Raw genomic sequence first — 16,534 nt, 5'->3', positions numbered from 1 at the left:
GGAGGAGACAGAGATTCAGAGCGAGGCAAACTGCAGACTTACAGACGGGTCTTGTTTTCCAGGGTTAGAATTGGCATATATATGAAACACTGTATGTCTTGGAACATTTCTATTTTGTAAACATTAAGCGTTATGGCAACCTGCGATTGATATTCAAGTTATTAATCAATATTTCAGCTGCATGTTACAGCACTTCGAATGGAAACTGAACCCCCAGGCCAGCACTTTGTATGGTGCCTTCAGTCTGTGCATGTGTGTGTAAATGGGGAAAATGAGAGGCACATTGGATAAAAACACTACATGAATGCAGCAATTTACATCAAAATACTGTGCAACGAACACTTCCACTTTTACTGTATCACATTACAAGAAAATATACAAAGAAACAGGATTTTTATTGAAGCAATCGCAGGGAATGCTCCAATTTTTTTGCATATATTTATCAGAAGTTTGCACTGACACAGCTGTATATATTATATTTTTTTAACAGCAGATTGTTTTGAAATATTTAACAGTCACAGTCACAAAGAGCCATAGTCAGCCTCCTCCCACTGCATCCTGTTGTTCTGTGGTAACTTACTGGTTGATGATGTCTTATTAATACTGAAACTATTCTGGTTTGCTTGGCTGGATTGCAAACACGTACATAAACGCAAATGCACCGCTTGCTCATATGTGGTCTCCAGCAGTTTAAGAATGAAAAAGTCCCGTTATAAATAACCTTCAATAAGTATGGTAGGTAGAAGCAAGGCACAATATTATTAGTCATGCTTTAAGTTATTGAACACATCAGTGCACAAATATCCATTTACATTATCCTTACTATCTGCTCATGTTGTTTACTAATATTCTAACATTGTGCCACACTGATTACATTTGCTCTTTGTGATACTGAATTACCTTTACAGTGTTCATGTTTTCCCAAAATGATTTCAGAGAGTTAACACAGGTAATACTTTATATCTGAGACCACTGAGCAAGAATATTTGTGATGCATGTTCCCTCATACCAGTTTAAAAGTATAGAAACATGAATGCTCATATACGCTTTGAAAAGGGGAGGTGCTACTTACTAACTGCAGTAATATAGCACATCTTGCTGTGTTTAGGCTGAAAAAAATGTTCTTTTGCAGCCTAAATGCTGTGTGGTGTTCCTTTACCTTTAAGTTGAACAGCGAAGGCAGAGTGTTCATCATAACTCATAGTCGGGCAACGTTGTGCTTTCGGTGACACAATTCTTGGACTGAAACGCATCTCATAGCAAAATGTGGACTCACCAGTGGGTCTGACTCCAGTGTGCTGGGTGGAGGTGTATCTTTGGGGGGCTTCTTCTCCTCGCTAAGTGGACCTATGCTGGGAGGAGGTAGATGAAAGAGCCTGGACTGGTCCTGCTGTGCGTTGGGCCAAGGGAGGGTGCCTCTAACCCACTCAACTGGGTCCTCCCATACTGCTTTGTGCCCGTGCACCTGAGAGAACAGACAGAAGTCCATTGTAACACAGCATTTTTAAAAAATATTTTATTTATAGTTTCAGATTTAAATTGAATGCGTAACACAGCATTATTAACATTAAAGTGTCTTCTGTTTGATAGCACTTGTGTAAGACTTTGGAGACATCTGTGTCACCTTGATGCCGTCTTTGGCTCCCTCCTGCAGGTACGGTATGATGGAGTGGTTCCACAGGTCAATGAACCACTGCCTAAACTCTGCAACTGACACTGGGCATGACAGGAAGAAGCAGGGACCTGGGAGAAGCAACACTGTCTGTTAACAAGCATCGATCAAACTAAACACTTTGAATTTCCACCAGTTTTTTTCTGACACAACACCCCCTCAGTTAGCCTTAACTGTGTCCACTTTATCTCACCTATGAGGAAATCTGAGGTGCTGTGTTTCTCCAGGAACGCGTGCAGGTGATACCAGAGCTGAGGTATCCAGTCGAGAACACGGAGGAGAGCCTGGTGCCGGGCCGAGTCTTGCTCCTCCTCCTGGTAGGCCTCTACAGCTTTACGGTGCAAGTACCTCAGCAGGAACCCATTTGCCGGCTCCACGTTGTTGGAAAATATCACCATCCTGCGACCAAATGCCAGCAACATTACTTTTTTTGATATGAAAGCATTATTTTGTATTTAACAAAGCCAATATTTGGAGGAACTAGTGTGAACTTTATGGGACTCTGTGCTGACCTGAAGCTGAGGTGCAGCCCGTGGTTAGATGACATCTTCGCAGGCTGATTGGTTGTTCCAATAATATAAGGACTGAAACATCAACAGAAGAAATTAGATTTAACTTTCACAAGACAAATCTTATTTAACTCCTGGTGGTTGGTTGAAGCAACTCACCATTTGTGATACTTGCAGGTGAGCGCTCCATTAACCAGCTCAGTGATGGCCGCTGAGTCGCTAATGTCATCTATGATAACAACCAGCGGCAGTTCTCCTCCGCTCTCTGTGTCAATCTGATTCGCTAGATTTGACAGATACAACTGCAAGTCCTGTGAAAGCGAAGAACGGCGAATGAATAACTCTGTGGGCCTATGAAAGAAAAAAATAAAGCTTGGCAAGAATAGCCTGACAGAAAATCCTGAGTCATGTTTTACCTTTTGCGACTGGCGGTGCATGTTGAATGTGACAGCAGCGCTTCGACCCAGGAGGCACGGCTCATGGACGGCCTCAGATGAGTCGGTCCGGCTGCGCTGCAGGAGGTAGTGGGCCAGACGTTGAGCTAGGTAAGTCTTTCCCGTCCCGCTGGGCCCGGACAGAACAAGACGCCTGTGCTTCATCAGCAAGCTGATGTAGTGCAGCATCATGGGCTTTGGAATCAGAGTCTCGAATACCAGCGAGTCAACACATTTTTCTCTGAGACCTAAAGAGCACACACAGGGTTAAGAGAAAGAGGAAAAGCAACCGTCACAATTGCAATTTGGCGTCTTAATTACACTTTTAAGTCCCATTGTCATCTTGTGGCAATTCATTAGCACTCTGACATCCACCGAAAGACTGCTTTCACCACAAATTCTAAAAACTTGGTTATCAGTGTCTTATGCACACCAAGAACATCACCCAATTTTGATTAAACATTGTTTGAAGTTTTTAATAATGTACTGAAAGAAATTAAGTGGCTGCTTTTAAGCTAGAAAGTTGCAAATCCTAAACTTTAGAAAATGGTTTCCAGTAATTGCTTCGTCTACACAGATTCAATCAAAAGCATATTGGTTTCTAATGAACCGAGAAACTAAGCACAAAGCATGGCATGCATTTGTAATATCTACTAACCTTTTAAGGTGACAATAATATGAGCGGGAACATTGCCAAGGCATCGATAAGGTGACGTTTGGGGTTTGTCCCCTCCCATCACCCTCTGCCCTCCCTGGGTCAGCTGGTACATGTGCAGGGAATCGCAGGTCAGACCGAGGCTGGATGTCGGGTCCACTTGAGTTAAATAGTCCTGCACAGAAGAAAAACAACTGTACAATCAGCATGTGCCATGACTGAGCAACCAAATCACAGCCAGTACATCTGTTAAAATGTTTGTTTGTATCTACAAAGTCAAAGGAGACTCACTTTAAAGGTCTTAGTTATGAGGGAGTCGAGACAGGCCCAGTCAGTCCTGGCACTGACCAGAACTGAACCCAGATAATATTCGTGTTGCTGTTTACTGTCCTATAAAGACAAAGAGGGAAAGTGTGCACAGTTTTTACCTGGTTCAATTTTAAACTGTTAACATTATTGGATTTTGTGTCTAATAAAGATGTTTACCTCTGCTTGGTCTCCAATGCGAACCAGCACTTGTGCGCATACTTCATCACGCTGGGAGGACACACTGAGCATGTCACCGGGACACACTTCTGTAAGAGAGGAGGCCATGAGGAATACATACATGCTGCACATCTCTATGAGCTAGATACTGTTGAAGGTTTTGCTTGCGTCTTACCTGGATCTTTACAATCATTCAGGCTGAGGCTGAAGGACTTGGTGAGGGACATAGACATTGGCTGCCTCAGTGAGGGCCCCAGGAGAGAGGCTAGGCCTGAAGGCTGGGAGGTGGAGGAGGTGGGACCCGAACTAGGGAGGTGGAGCTGACTCCCGGTTTTCAAATGATCATTTTCCGCTTTCAGGTTCTCCACCGTTGACTAAAACACAAGCAGATTAGAACTTTAAATCCAAGTTGTATCAACACGCAACTGCAATATCACTCATGCAATATACTGCATGTTGATGAACGTGCACGCAGAACAAACCTGCATGTTGTTCATGGCTTCTCTGAGCTGCTCCAGCTGATGTGCAGAGTTTAAGGCCTCTAGTCGGATGTCCGTCAGCGCCCTCTCTTTCTCCCACAGCTCTGAGCGTAAGTCTGATACTGCCGTTTCCTCGTTGTCTCCCTCCTCTGTAGTTTCCATGATCCTGGAAGGGCCAAGATGCTCCCGTCAGAGGCAGAAACCAATAAAAGCTAAACTGGCAATCTCATGATTGAGCAAAACGGTTGAAGTGGAAGGTGCTTGTGTACTTACACAGAAGAGGTGGCAGAGGCTGAGGTTTTGAGGCATGAAGGCTGATTCTCTTCTCCCTCTCCCCCTTCATGAGGCATTTTTGGGGAGTTGGGTGCTGAGGAGTCTGGGGTGGCGATTTCCTCAATGTCGGAGTAGGTTTTGGAGCCTTTCTTAATGCTGAATGCCTTGTTGAAGGAGCTCCTCAGCTACATAGAAACAGAAGAGCAGAGAGACAAACTGAGTTTCAGCCCGACAGCTAAACCTCTATTCAGGGGGTTTCTGTGATTGTAACCGAGAGGACGAAAAAGAGGGAAGTGTTAGAGTTGTTAATATAACACATGCTTAACATTAAAGGAATAGTTTGTCACTTTTGTACAGTATCTAACATCCTATATATCATCTGTTGTTTTATATTTCAATTTATTTGTGTGCAACTAATACACAAAATATAAGGTGTGAATTTGAATACTAAGAGCCAGTCTTCCTGTTAAGCCAAGCTAAGTCAGCTCTGTATTTAAATGGGAAATACCAGTGAATCTACTTTTATCAAGACTACTAAAAACGACAAACTATTCCTTTAAATTGCCATTTTCTGTAGCTTGGTCGAAGTTATAGTCAGTAAATTTAGTACCAGTAAGGGTTACGTGGTAAAGCTGGATGTCGGTCACAATACAGACTACACATATTTTAACTAAAGAGTAAAATACCCAATAAGACATGGTATAGACGTGGAGAAACATAACTGAAAACTGCTTTTGATTCATTATGATGACTTAGCTGAGAACTTCACTTTTAATGGAACATCATTTCTGCTGCTTGGCACTCTAACTGAGCTATCTGTTCAAATGAAACAATCACAGAACAATCAGTAGTGTAGGATGTCAATCAGCAGAGATGGAGGGTACTTGAGGATGGCGTTGCAGCTTTAGACGGTCCATCATGCTGTACGATAGAAAATTATAAGAGCATTATAAGAGCGCAATGACCACACTCACCTCAAAGACCTGAAACAGCAAAATAACACAACACAGAGGAGGGAAAGACTGGTCATACTCATCCGTGCTGCTTTGTCACTTTTATTAAGGAGAATAAACAGACAAAGACAAGACCAAATGGTGCTTCGCAATCAGTCTTACCCAGCTCTTTTTCTTCTTCTTCTTGGCATCTTGGTCCTTCAGGCTGCCTACACTCGACATACTGGTCAAACTGTTCAGACTGGAGATGCTCTCACAGGAGTTCTGACGTCGAATACGCACGTCTAAAAAGTAAAACTCAGCATCAAAGCACTGACAACTGTGCAGAAAGAAAGAGAAAATGAGACTAGCTGGTTAATGTACAGACCTTTCATGTTATCTGGGGCGTTTAAGGCTCCGTGTATGACAGCCTGCGCTTCTTCATTTCTCGCCTTCAGAACCTCAATAGTCTCCCGCAGCTCCCCCAGCTCTGAGTCCTGCAAAAACATTGAATAAATGACAGAGAGTTAGGTTTCGATTGATCTCTGTAGGAGGACAATAGCTTCAACTTTTCACTCCCGGAAAAAAATTGTTTTCATTTCACTCCACTATGAAGTTAATGAGGTCTTTAAGGAACTGGGACAAGTTGGAAAATGCTTCTGGGGAGAAACAGTGGAGACAAAAATGGGGAGAAAATGCAAATGACTCACAGACTGATTATTCCTCAAGTAATTAATAGTTCATCATCATTTGGCAGTTTTAATTTATGTCCATCAATATCTCATTCAGGCTTCTCTTCTCATTCGTGCCGTTTGCTTTCTAATTTTCTCTTTTTTAATAACTTATTTTAGCACCACTTGCACTATGGCTGCACTACCCATTGTACTTCTATAATGATGTGCGGTATCTGCAAGGAAAAACTGTTTTCAGTTTGAAAATGAGGACTAGTTTCACTTAATGATTCTACATTTTTAAAAAAATATTCTAAATATAAAAAACACACACACTCCCATATGTTTTGTGGGTTGTGTAAATACTATTTGATGTTTTAGTCAGGCACAACAACCCAAGCAAACAGTATGAGCTCATACACCTGGTGGGCTTGATCCCTCTCACTATGTGAACAGTTCAAAAGGACAAAGAGTCCAGAACAACAGAGCCTCTCTGTGCTGCTTATTGTCTGCTAAAGTCGATTCCACTCCGCTCTAAATGGAGCCGCCCGGCCCATCTCCTCAAGGTTAAAGAGTCCGTGCTCCAGGCTTAGCTGCACAGGTCAGTGCACTGGCACGAACAACAAAGACTTTTCTGGAACGGTCTAGACAGGGCTTTCAGAGGGAGCAGCAAGGCATGAAGCACTGAAAAAGACTCCTCACATATATAGTGCACATTGCCTAAGGCACTGATCGGTTCATTCACACCAAAACAGATACAAAGGCGGAATAATGCAGGAATGTGATGTTTGCCGTAAGTGCACGTGCAAACTGTTTGAGTAGCTTGTAAGAGTTTTTCATTCATTGATCCTCTGTCCTGCAGCCGGGGCCTCTAACGCACACTCAGGCTGCGATCAAAGTCACCTCGCTCCACGTTAGCTCTTAGATGACTGCTCACGAGACGTGCATAATGGAAGAATGCAGTTTGAATTCAGGCTTGTGTGTGTTTGCGTGTGGAAGCGCAGTTGTGATGTTACCTTTTGTTCATGGCTTAATGACAGAGTCTGCAGCCGAGTTGTCATCAGTGCCAAACTTTGCTCAAAGGCGGCCACAAGATTTGCCTGTTTTGAAAAGATGAAAGCCAAAACAACAATTTATTACATCCTCAACTTTATATTAGAGTAGTTATCTAAATCAGGGCATCATTGATATAAAATGCACTCACACTTGTTAAAGAGGATAAAGCATAGGGAGGCAAATGGGACAAAAAAACTGAGATCTGTAGAGGAACCGATTCATTTTCTCTGCCCCTTTATCCCTCTCATATGAGGTGCTAAAGAGCTGAATTAAACACAAAGGCTGAACAGGATGTCTTCTGCACAAAATTTCCCTCCTCCCTAATCTCGCTTTCAGACACACACACACACACACCTGCTTTAGCCTAGAGGAGAAAGGGAAAATTACTTTCTATTCTCCTTTAAAGGATGTATTAATACAGGAAAATAATGTCTTCAGCCCAGTCATTAATCCAGCAGATAATCATGTTGTGCTTCGTTCATCTGTTTTGAAGATTCCCTACCGCTACATACTAAGGTCAAAGTGTAAAAAGAAAAATCACACACACAGAGAAACACTTGATTGATGTGTGCTGTAAGAATCCATGCATTATGCTTTATCGCTGCAACTGGACAAATGAAAATGCTGACAGAGTGGTCATGCAGAAACAACCTTGCATAGAGGAGAGAAAGGGCGAGGCACCCGTGTGTGGGTGTTTTTGTGTGTGGTGAAGCTCAGTGGCTTGGGGGGTGGGGGGTGGGGGGGGTGGGGTGGCAGGAGAGTTCAGGAGGAGGTTAGAATTATTCAGGCCAAGCGTGGATCAGAACTAGCTGAGAGTGCACGAAAAAGATCTATGACTGACACACCACAGCTTGGATTTTAAATCTGTCTTTGCCTTTAATATATTATACTAAAGGTAAATCACTGGCCTTGTGTGAAAGCTAAAAGAGTTTGAGAAATAAGGAAGTGAGACGATTGCATGGATGGAATTGTGACATCCAGGAGGTTAAGGTCGACGCCCACTGACTTGCAAAAACACCAAGAGTAAAACCACATTGGCAATAAGCTTATTTATCATTCGTTACACAGCTAAAATTCTTCTTATCAGAGAAAAAAAAAATTAAACGTTAAAAGTATTTTTAATGAGGCATTGATGCATTGTCACTTTTTTGCCTGCCATCACTTGTCCAACATTTGTGGCGCCTCTGAGTATCAGTTACTTCAGCCTCGAGGTAGATGTCAAGTTGGGCAGTTCGTCAAGATGAGTGACAAGTATTGGGGTGTAAAATTCGAGGGAGGGGCTACTACTAATTCTCCAGCTGCCCCGGGGTGAGAGGTTGCATATTGCAGCCTTAAAGATGGTGTTATGATGTCAGTCAGGTAGGTGAGCTGGGGGGAGACGGAGCCGTATGCAGTGCTTGGCGGTTTTTGCTAGTTAATTTTAAAATATTAAGCTCAAATGAGTTACCAGTGAAGATAAATTAAACACTTTTCTCCTGCATATATAGATAAATGTATTGAAGAAAGAAAACTACCAAAAAGTGCTACAGATGCATTTTTCAAAAGGGCTGTCATTTACAAAATACGAATGTAGTAGACAAACTGTACGTACATTTGCCGTCAGCTGTGTGGTCAGGTTAGACACCTTCTCCTGGGACGATTCCAGCTCTCTCCTCAGCTTGCGGATTTGCTGCGAGGAAAAACACTATTGTTGCATTACAACAGCAAAAAAACAAAATAGCCAAGGTCACATAAGCTGACAATGACTGACACTATACAAGTAAGAGGATGGTGCTCAGGAGATGAATAATAGACTTGTTTTCCCCTGCAGACAACAGGGATGGAGAGTGATGGATGAGAGGGAAGAAACAGATGAGACGAAGAGGGAGGAAGGACACGAAAGAATACACTCACCTCTCCCTGAATCCTTTCCTCAGCCTTGGGAAGGAAGGGGAATAAAAGTCAAGATGGTTAGAGAAGAGAAGAGAAGAGAAGAGAAGAGAAGAGAAGAGAAGAGAAGAGAAGAGAAGAGAAGAGAAGAGAAGAGAAGAGAAGAGAAGAGAAGAGAAGAGAAGAGAAGAGAAGAGAAGAGAAGAGAAGAGAAGAGAGAGAAGAGAAGAGATACCAATAAGGCATAGTGTCAAGTGTGTGCTTTTTAAAGTGTGAAAGAGAAATAAGCAACACTGTATACACATCCATCCATCCATATATCCACTTAGATACACACCACAGACTGAGCTGTAGCTACCTGATTCTGCATGCTGCCCACACTCACCGAAGAGTAGGTTGACGAGGCATTGGATGCCAGGGAGAGCACAGACCCATGAACTGTGGAGTAAAAATACAAAGCAACAAAATGAACCAATAAGCCAACTAGGACAGAATACAACTTTAACCCCAAAATTGACCTGTTTTAAAGTTTGAAAATGTGGGAAAAAAAATATTTTCACAGTGAAACCTCTGATGTCCACATTTTCAACATTTTTAGGAAATCTTTGAACATTTTTTGGGGGGGAATAAGAAATGTTAAAAAAGTTTAAGAACATTCACAAAAATATCAACCAAAATCCAGCGAAATTCACTGGATTTTGGTTCTTAAAGAAAATATTAGAAGTTTTACTGATATATTTGGAATCACTTTAGATATTTTTAGGAATTTTTGGAAGATTTTTACTCATTTTTTGAAAATATTTATCAGAATTTTCTTGCCAAATTTGGGGGATTTTTTTTAAATACAACTTTTATGGGAAACTTTTAAGGAATTATTGGAATTTTCTTCCTAAAGTTTTGCAAATTTTCAGAAATTTGGGAAATTTTTTGCTGAATTTTTTGATTTTTTGTTTCAGACAAGGAAAAGATATTTTTTGGTGCCCGTAAATGAAGACAACGGGAGGGTTAAATAACCAACATGAAAACGACACACTGGCCTCACCTTCGTCATTGGACTCCCTGTCCCTGAAGGATCCGGAGCGAACCATTCCCATGCTGCGGGGACGTTCAGCCAGCGACAGAGTGCTACCCAGCGGCGACGCCCCGTACAGCTCCATAGAGGCATCGTGCGTTGGGATGCTGTTGGATCGAGTCATCCTCGGAGGTCCACCGACAGGGCTGGGTACTATTAAGAGAGCAGAGGGGTCATAATATGGAATACACATTCAACAAATGTGTGACCCTAAAAATGTCGGGCCTATTATTAAAGTGAGTGCATGTGTAAATACACACCCATACTGGTTGTAGAGGTCCGGGGCAGGGAGGTGGGAGAGGACAGCAGTGGAAGTGTGAGGGAGTCGGTCATACTGAGAACAGTGTGGGAGTGCCTCCTCTCTCCTTTCTCCTTCCCCTCTTCCTCAACCTGGGAGGCACTGCTGAAACTACAGAGCAGAAAATGTCACCAATATCAAGACAACCAGCCCCTCTAGCGCAAGCATTTTTCAACGAGAAGAAAAAACATTCCAAAACGCTGCCAGTGTGACACAATGACACACGATTTTGAAGAGATCACGGCGAGGAATATGAGTGACAGAAATGGTGTCTCATAGACATACGGGCAAGAGCAGCACAGTCTGTCATTCAGAGAGGTTCCTATCAATGTGATGCCACAAATGTGTCAAACTATCAGCGCCTGACAATGTGATATATAGGAGCGTGTGTGTGATTTTGTGTGTCTTACCTTAAACCTTTCTTTGGCAGTGTGTTTCTGTCTCTCTGAGAACTGTGGAGATTAAACAATATCATTATTTAACCGCTGGTGCAGGGTTATTAAACTTTCAAGAACAGGCAGTGGGCACAAAGAAACAGTAAGACTGGCAGACAGCTGGTGTCAGCCAGTAATTATGACTTCAGTCAGTGGGGCCCGTACAACACTGATAACAGGCCTGTAGTAATAATAGTCTAGCAACCCGTCACTGTGGGTGTGTGTGTGGTTGCCTTCACTTGCTGTTTGAGCTCAGAATGGAAATACAGTTTTTAGTCTTTTCACGAAACCGAATGCAACAAATGTACCACCAAGTGGCTATGTTTCTATAGTTTGAGCTATATTCAGGAACTTATTCATGTTTAGCTTCTGTCACTTCATTCCATAGCAGTCACATCCAAACAAGGATGATTTAGATGGAATTGGAAATACATGTCTAAAAAAAAAATCTATTCTTTAAAAAAAAAAAAAAATCATTTTCTGAGTTTTTAGGGTCAACTTGCTTTTTGTAAATGCCATGGCTAGACATTTTTGTCAGTTTTAGCAGCATTTTATCATCAAATAGCCTTTGCCTGGTCAACAAGCAGATGAGAATGAGTGTCCACAGCGTAGAACAAACTGAATAAGACATCAAAGCTTCTCCCTTACTCGCCTCCCCTAAGCCATGAATGATCTTGGTGTAGTTCCTCAGCTGACCAGAAGGTGAAGCTACATGGCTGCTTTGCAAACTATGCATATCTGAGGGTTACTACATGTGCAAAGTTCAAGATCATATTTCAGTATAATTGAACTGACCTGTCGTTGAGACCCACTGAGACTTTACTTCCAGAGCTCCAGCTGGAAGGAGGGCCCCTGTCTTCCTGTCTATCCTTGTCCCGGGACTCGATGGTGGTGTAGCCTCTCACCAAACTCTCCCTCCCCCTGTTCTTCTCTCTCTCCTGGGGCTCTGGGGCCAGACTCATCGGGAGCGGTAGAGACTCCATGCTGCGATGCAACCCAGACATACGAGGGTAGAGCAGGGGAGAGGTGCTACCTTCACTCGCAACTCCCAGGGAGGTGACTTGCCTCGGTCCCAACCCCATGCCTGGGCTGGAAAAACAGGCCGAAGAGTTCACATTGAGTAAAGGGGCGGGACTGGGGGTCAGGCAGGGGTTAGCGGAGCTGCCTGTAGAGCTAGAGAGGTCTTGAAGCTTCGAGTATGGAGGAATCTTAGGAGGCAGGGAGTCCTGAATCTCCACATCCAGACTATTGGAGTTCAGCTTGTCAAGTTGGGCCATGGATGGAGGCTTTGCCAGGCTGCGCACGCCAGACAACCTGAACACACACAAAGACCATTTTGAAGCAAATGCGTATAAAAAATGTGTTTTGTATGTAAAAATATGTGTGTGTGGAAATTACATCACATGAATTGTGATACCTGTGAGTGTTGGTCGAAGGCAAATCTGTGCTCTTGCCACTGCTGGGAGGCCTCAGCCCATGGAGTTTCCCCCCATTCTCTGAGGGCGTCTGAGCAGGACTTCCCTTCAGAGAACCACCTCCACATTCAGAGTCAGATACTACAGCTTTAGCTTTGGCTCTCTCTTTTTCCTTCTCTCTGTCCGTCTGATTGACTGGACTGGGACATGGGATCCCACGTCCCCCTGTCTTACTCAGACCTGTTCCAGAGCCAAGCCCTGAGCCCGGCTCTTTGAGCCTCGAGCCCTGAGGGCCTGTGGTGGAGGGTTTCATTAGCCCAGAGCCTGTGTCCATGGTGCTGCTCACTGGGCGAGCTGAGCTTGGCCGGGTTAGAGTTAGGGTGCTTGTCTTTGCTGGGCGAGGCAGAGAGCGGTACTGGAGAGATGTCCTGGCATTTGGAGACAGAAAACCACTTTGGTCGCTGCTTGAAACATCCAGACTTGTCTTACGTCCTCCTCCACCAGCACCTGGCTTGACAGGAATACCTGACGTTTTGGGAATCTTCCCTACAGTTGCTGAGCCAGTGGGTATAGCGCTGCCACCTGTACTTGTCACAGTATGCGCATTTGTGCCATTACTGGTAGCTGTGGTGGGTTTTTTGAAACCAAAGTTTCCACCCGTTGAAGGTCTGACTAGGCCAGATGGGGGTTTTCGTTGCTCGCCAGTTGCGGAACCATTTCGATGGTCTTTTCCAGCATCGGAAGAGGAGCGCTGAAGACCTGAAGTCTTCACTGCTAATCGAGACTTATCCATGGGCTTCCCATCTGACTTTACTGTACCTAGAGATGAAAGAAAGATTCTGATGAGTAGCTTGAACAGTATAAAGCAGCGTCTGGTGATGACTGAGACTAACCAAACCATATTAGGGCAATATCTTAGCTTAACACCTACAACGTCTGACTGTCTGCTGATAAAAGCAAATCCCTCTGAGAAGACAGCCTGCAGATCAGACTCACAGCCAGTTTTACTCTCACATACGTTGTTATCATGCAGTTACTCCTCTTTTCCATCCTGATGAACTAAAATAGTTTTCTCTTTCCAGAAAGTCCGGCTTTCCAGTAAGTGAACTTCTGCATGTCACAGCTGTGGAGTTCTGAGATTAACATGTGCAGTATGGCTGTGGAAAAGTGGTGTTCAAGCTCATGAAGCGTGTCTGCGGGCACAAAACTGCATGAAACGTCCAGTAGAACTGACTTTCTGTACCATTGAAGGCTCTTTGGGGAAAACAGGGTGGTGGGAGAGACAACTTGGAGAAATGGGGGTGATTGTTTCCCCATCTGAACATTTCCCAGTTGGCAAATTAATTGGACTTGTTTGGAAGTTATTGAGAGAATAACACATGTGCACTGTATGTACCACCCACACAAGTCTGCACGACCCACGCTCTTAATTTGTATCTAATGGGACTTGTTATGTGAGGTTTATATACAAGGCATTAACAGAGTCAAAGAACTGCTGTTGAATAAGACCCACCGGCGTGCTGCCTGGGGACATCTGGAGTCACTTAAAAGTATTTATAAACCCGCAAAAGACACATGGGCACACATAGGGGCAGACATATATAGCACAGACAGTTCTCAGTGATCAGATCTTATAGGAATGTGACACTGACAACACATTATGCCCAGAGTTCTTTTGTACAATGTGAAAATTGGGTTTACATGTCAAGTCATAAACTCAATCCATTGTGTAACCGCAACGTTGCCCGTTCCAAAAGCATTAGGCTGAAGAATTACACTGTTGGCTATAAAACACACTGACAGACTCAGTGTTGTGTGCATTATTTTGACAGAAATGAAGCCTGATTTACTGACTCAAGCTCACAGCCTGACATGGCAACGTGCAGAGGAGACGACGAATCACTATACGCCTTGACGCAAAAGGCGTGAATGTCTGAAAAAATGGAGATCTGAACAGAATGGTGAAATGCAGACAGAGTGGCAGACAGGAAAATCATTTTCAGAAAGTTTCCAACACTGCCCTCTCTGGATTTTAAAGGAAAATGGCTCGATATAAATGCCCCTTCCTTTTCTCTATTTAAGGCCACTGTGCTAAAGGGGAGAGCAGTGGAAAGAGGACAAAATGGAATGAAGATCTATCTATACTGTACACACACATAAAGAAACCAACACACACGCACTCACATTCCTATCTATCATTCCCACCAGCTTCCCATGGAGACAAACCACCTCATTGCTTGAGTCCAAAATTTTGCTGACGATGTCTCCCATCAACCATCACCATGTGTCACCATGAATATTTGTGGTTGTTAAGATATAGTATCAATGTTTATGTGTGTGCACGTGGGAGGTTTGTGTATATTGAAGTGCAGAGAGGTGGCTGAATGTATCTGTAGGTGTGTATCAGGAGGAAACTGATATATGACCAGTCAGTAGTTCAGCACTGACAAAATGATAAATACTGCACTTAGTGTCCCTATTCCAGCAATCTGAGCAGGTATGCAGTGTTTGAGTTCACACTAAAACTGACCTGTAAAGCAGTTGATCATCCTAATTAAATAAGATATTTATTAATTGGCCTTCTTTTCCAGCAATACAGCACACAAGGGGAAAAAATTAAGGGGAGTGTTGGTGCCAAGGCTACCTTGATGTGTCTCAGAGAACAAACCAAATAAAGTGTTACATTTTTGGAAAAACATTTTAATTACAAGTTGCTACGGTTAATAGGTTATAAATGTGTCTCAGAGGGCTTCACAACCTCAACAACACTCAATATCCTCAGAGAGAATGGAGCAACAGAGAAGGGCTTCATTTACAGGACAAACACATGAAAAAGTGCTGTGTAAATATATATATGGGGTAAATAAAGGTAAGTAGGTGTAAATTGTATAATGAATAAAAATAAGTACAATTTGAGGTAAACAAAGAACATAATATGTGATCTCAGTCAATTTTATGTATAATAAGTGCATGACATTGAGTCTATATTTAAAGTTTTAGGACTGTGAAGTACTGTTTGCCTTCAATCATTTACTATGAGGAAGAACATTAAATAAATTCTGTAACCAATAGTCATGAATCCATCTACTGACCATAGAAAAATTATTATTATCAATTAATTTTGACACATTTTTGCAGATGTCTATTTTTATATCATTATAAACTTAACTTTGGACTGCCAATTTAAGTTCTCAGAACTGGTGAGTTTCCCTGTTTTCTGGCAATTCATTGTAATAATAATCAGCAGATTAAACTCTAATGAAAATATTGGAAACAAAATTCACTATTAATACAACCTGCTCAAACATAAACAATACTAAGTATGTAGAACACCCATGTAGAAGACATTTTCCATTTTGTATAAATAGTAACACAGTGCCCGTATATCAAATATATGTGAGCTCCTCTAAAGATGTCACCCTCTTTGTGTCTCCTAACGTCAGACACAACACAACTAAGACACACACGAATACAAAGCATCCTGCCCAACCTCAGCGATGAACTGAAGCCTCTAACTATCTCAGAATGTCTGCCCTTGATGTGGCTGAACTCACAAGCTCCTCTGCACTGATGACTTAGGAAAACTTTTTCCAGCCTGTCTCCACTTGACTTCATCATGTGATTAATTACAGTCTCATACTTGGTGGCAGATCGAGTAGCCCTGACAGCAGACTCATACTGCAGACATCAATAACAATAGCAGCCTGGCACACGGATCACAGGCTGGCTCTGCACCCTTGTTTGGCATATCTGTCATTTCAACAGCTGGCAATGCAAACACAGGAGAGTCCCACAGAAAGTGGACTGTTTACTCAGACCCTGACTATCTAGACTGACACACAACAGCACAACTAATATCCTGTTGTTTTGGTTGTCTATACGTGGTGTGTGAGAGTGTGCGTGTGCTTACGTAAACAGCACACAGATGGTGCGCTTAAAAGGCAGCTACACAATCCCCACCATTGTGCTCTTTGTGTGTGAGTGAGTGTGTGTGTGTTTAAGTGTGATGGGTGACAGTCTTCAGGGCTGGCACGATCTCAGACGCACACACACTTGCTATTAGAAACACACACTGTCTATAAAGGCCTTTATTTCAGTGCTATAAACTCTCTCTGTTCGACGCAAAAATAAAGCTTGGATAGGAAGGGCAATAGGAAGAAAAAACAGTGCTGGTCAGTGTGTGTGTGTGTGTGTGTGTGTGTGTGTGTGTGTGTGTGTGTGTGTGTGTGTGTGGTTGGCTGGCAGGAAGGGTGTGGGTGGTGATGGGCGTTTGATACAT

At 42.9% G+C, this 16,534-nt stretch overlaps 1 protein-coding gene across 5 annotated transcripts in view; it reads right to left on the bottom strand.

The window, feature by feature from the left end:
* The window catches only part of LOC110949624 (neuron navigator 1-like), an 83,438-nt gene that overhangs the window by 2,611 nt on the left and 64,293 nt on the right, over nucleotides 1-16,534 (bottom strand). For 3 of the 5 annotated variants that reach the window (XM_022191771.2, XM_051949041.1, XM_051949042.1), the window contains 23 exons: nucleotides 12,258-13,074; nucleotides 11,636-12,154; nucleotides 10,817-10,858; nucleotides 10,369-10,517; nucleotides 10,079-10,261; nucleotides 9,395-9,474; nucleotides 9,061-9,084; nucleotides 8,759-8,836; nucleotides 7,128-7,211; nucleotides 5,829-5,937; nucleotides 5,624-5,745; nucleotides 4,509-4,693; nucleotides 4,239-4,401; nucleotides 3,932-4,130; nucleotides 3,757-3,845; nucleotides 3,562-3,660; nucleotides 3,274-3,445; nucleotides 2,598-2,863; nucleotides 2,341-2,492; nucleotides 2,185-2,256; nucleotides 1,866-2,071; nucleotides 1,625-1,743; nucleotides 1,277-1,465 (listed from right to left, as the gene is read on the bottom strand). In XM_022191771.2, the coding sequence (XP_022047463.2) occupies nucleotides 1,277-1,465; nucleotides 1,625-1,743; nucleotides 1,866-2,071; nucleotides 2,185-2,256; nucleotides 2,341-2,492; nucleotides 2,598-2,863; nucleotides 3,274-3,445; nucleotides 3,562-3,660; nucleotides 3,757-3,845; nucleotides 3,932-4,130; nucleotides 4,239-4,401; nucleotides 4,509-4,693; nucleotides 5,624-5,745; nucleotides 5,829-5,937; nucleotides 7,128-7,211; nucleotides 8,759-8,836; nucleotides 9,061-9,084; nucleotides 9,395-9,474; nucleotides 10,079-10,261; nucleotides 10,369-10,517; nucleotides 10,817-10,858; nucleotides 11,636-12,154; nucleotides 12,258-13,074 (4,118 nt within the window). The remainder of the gene's footprint in view (nucleotides 1-1,276; nucleotides 1,466-1,624; nucleotides 1,744-1,865; nucleotides 2,072-2,184; nucleotides 2,257-2,340; nucleotides 2,493-2,597; nucleotides 2,864-3,273; nucleotides 3,446-3,561; nucleotides 3,661-3,756; nucleotides 3,846-3,931; nucleotides 4,131-4,238; nucleotides 4,402-4,508; nucleotides 4,694-5,623; nucleotides 5,746-5,828; nucleotides 5,938-7,127; nucleotides 7,212-8,758; nucleotides 8,837-9,060; nucleotides 9,085-9,394; nucleotides 9,475-10,078; nucleotides 10,262-10,368; nucleotides 10,518-10,816; nucleotides 10,859-11,635; nucleotides 12,155-12,257; nucleotides 13,075-16,534) is intronic. The other 2 variants (XM_022191774.2, XM_051949040.1) reach the window with 2 other exon arrangements.

Source organism: Acanthochromis polyacanthus, chromosome 6 (assembly GCF_021347895.1).
Source record: "Acanthochromis polyacanthus isolate Apoly-LR-REF ecotype Palm Island chromosome 6, KAUST_Apoly_ChrSc, whole genome shotgun sequence".
Taxonomy (NCBI): domain Eukaryota; kingdom Metazoa; phylum Chordata; class Actinopteri; family Pomacentridae; genus Acanthochromis; species Acanthochromis polyacanthus.
The sequence above is the reverse complement of the archived record's forward strand: the minus strand, read 5'-3'. Positions and strand labels throughout refer to the sequence as shown.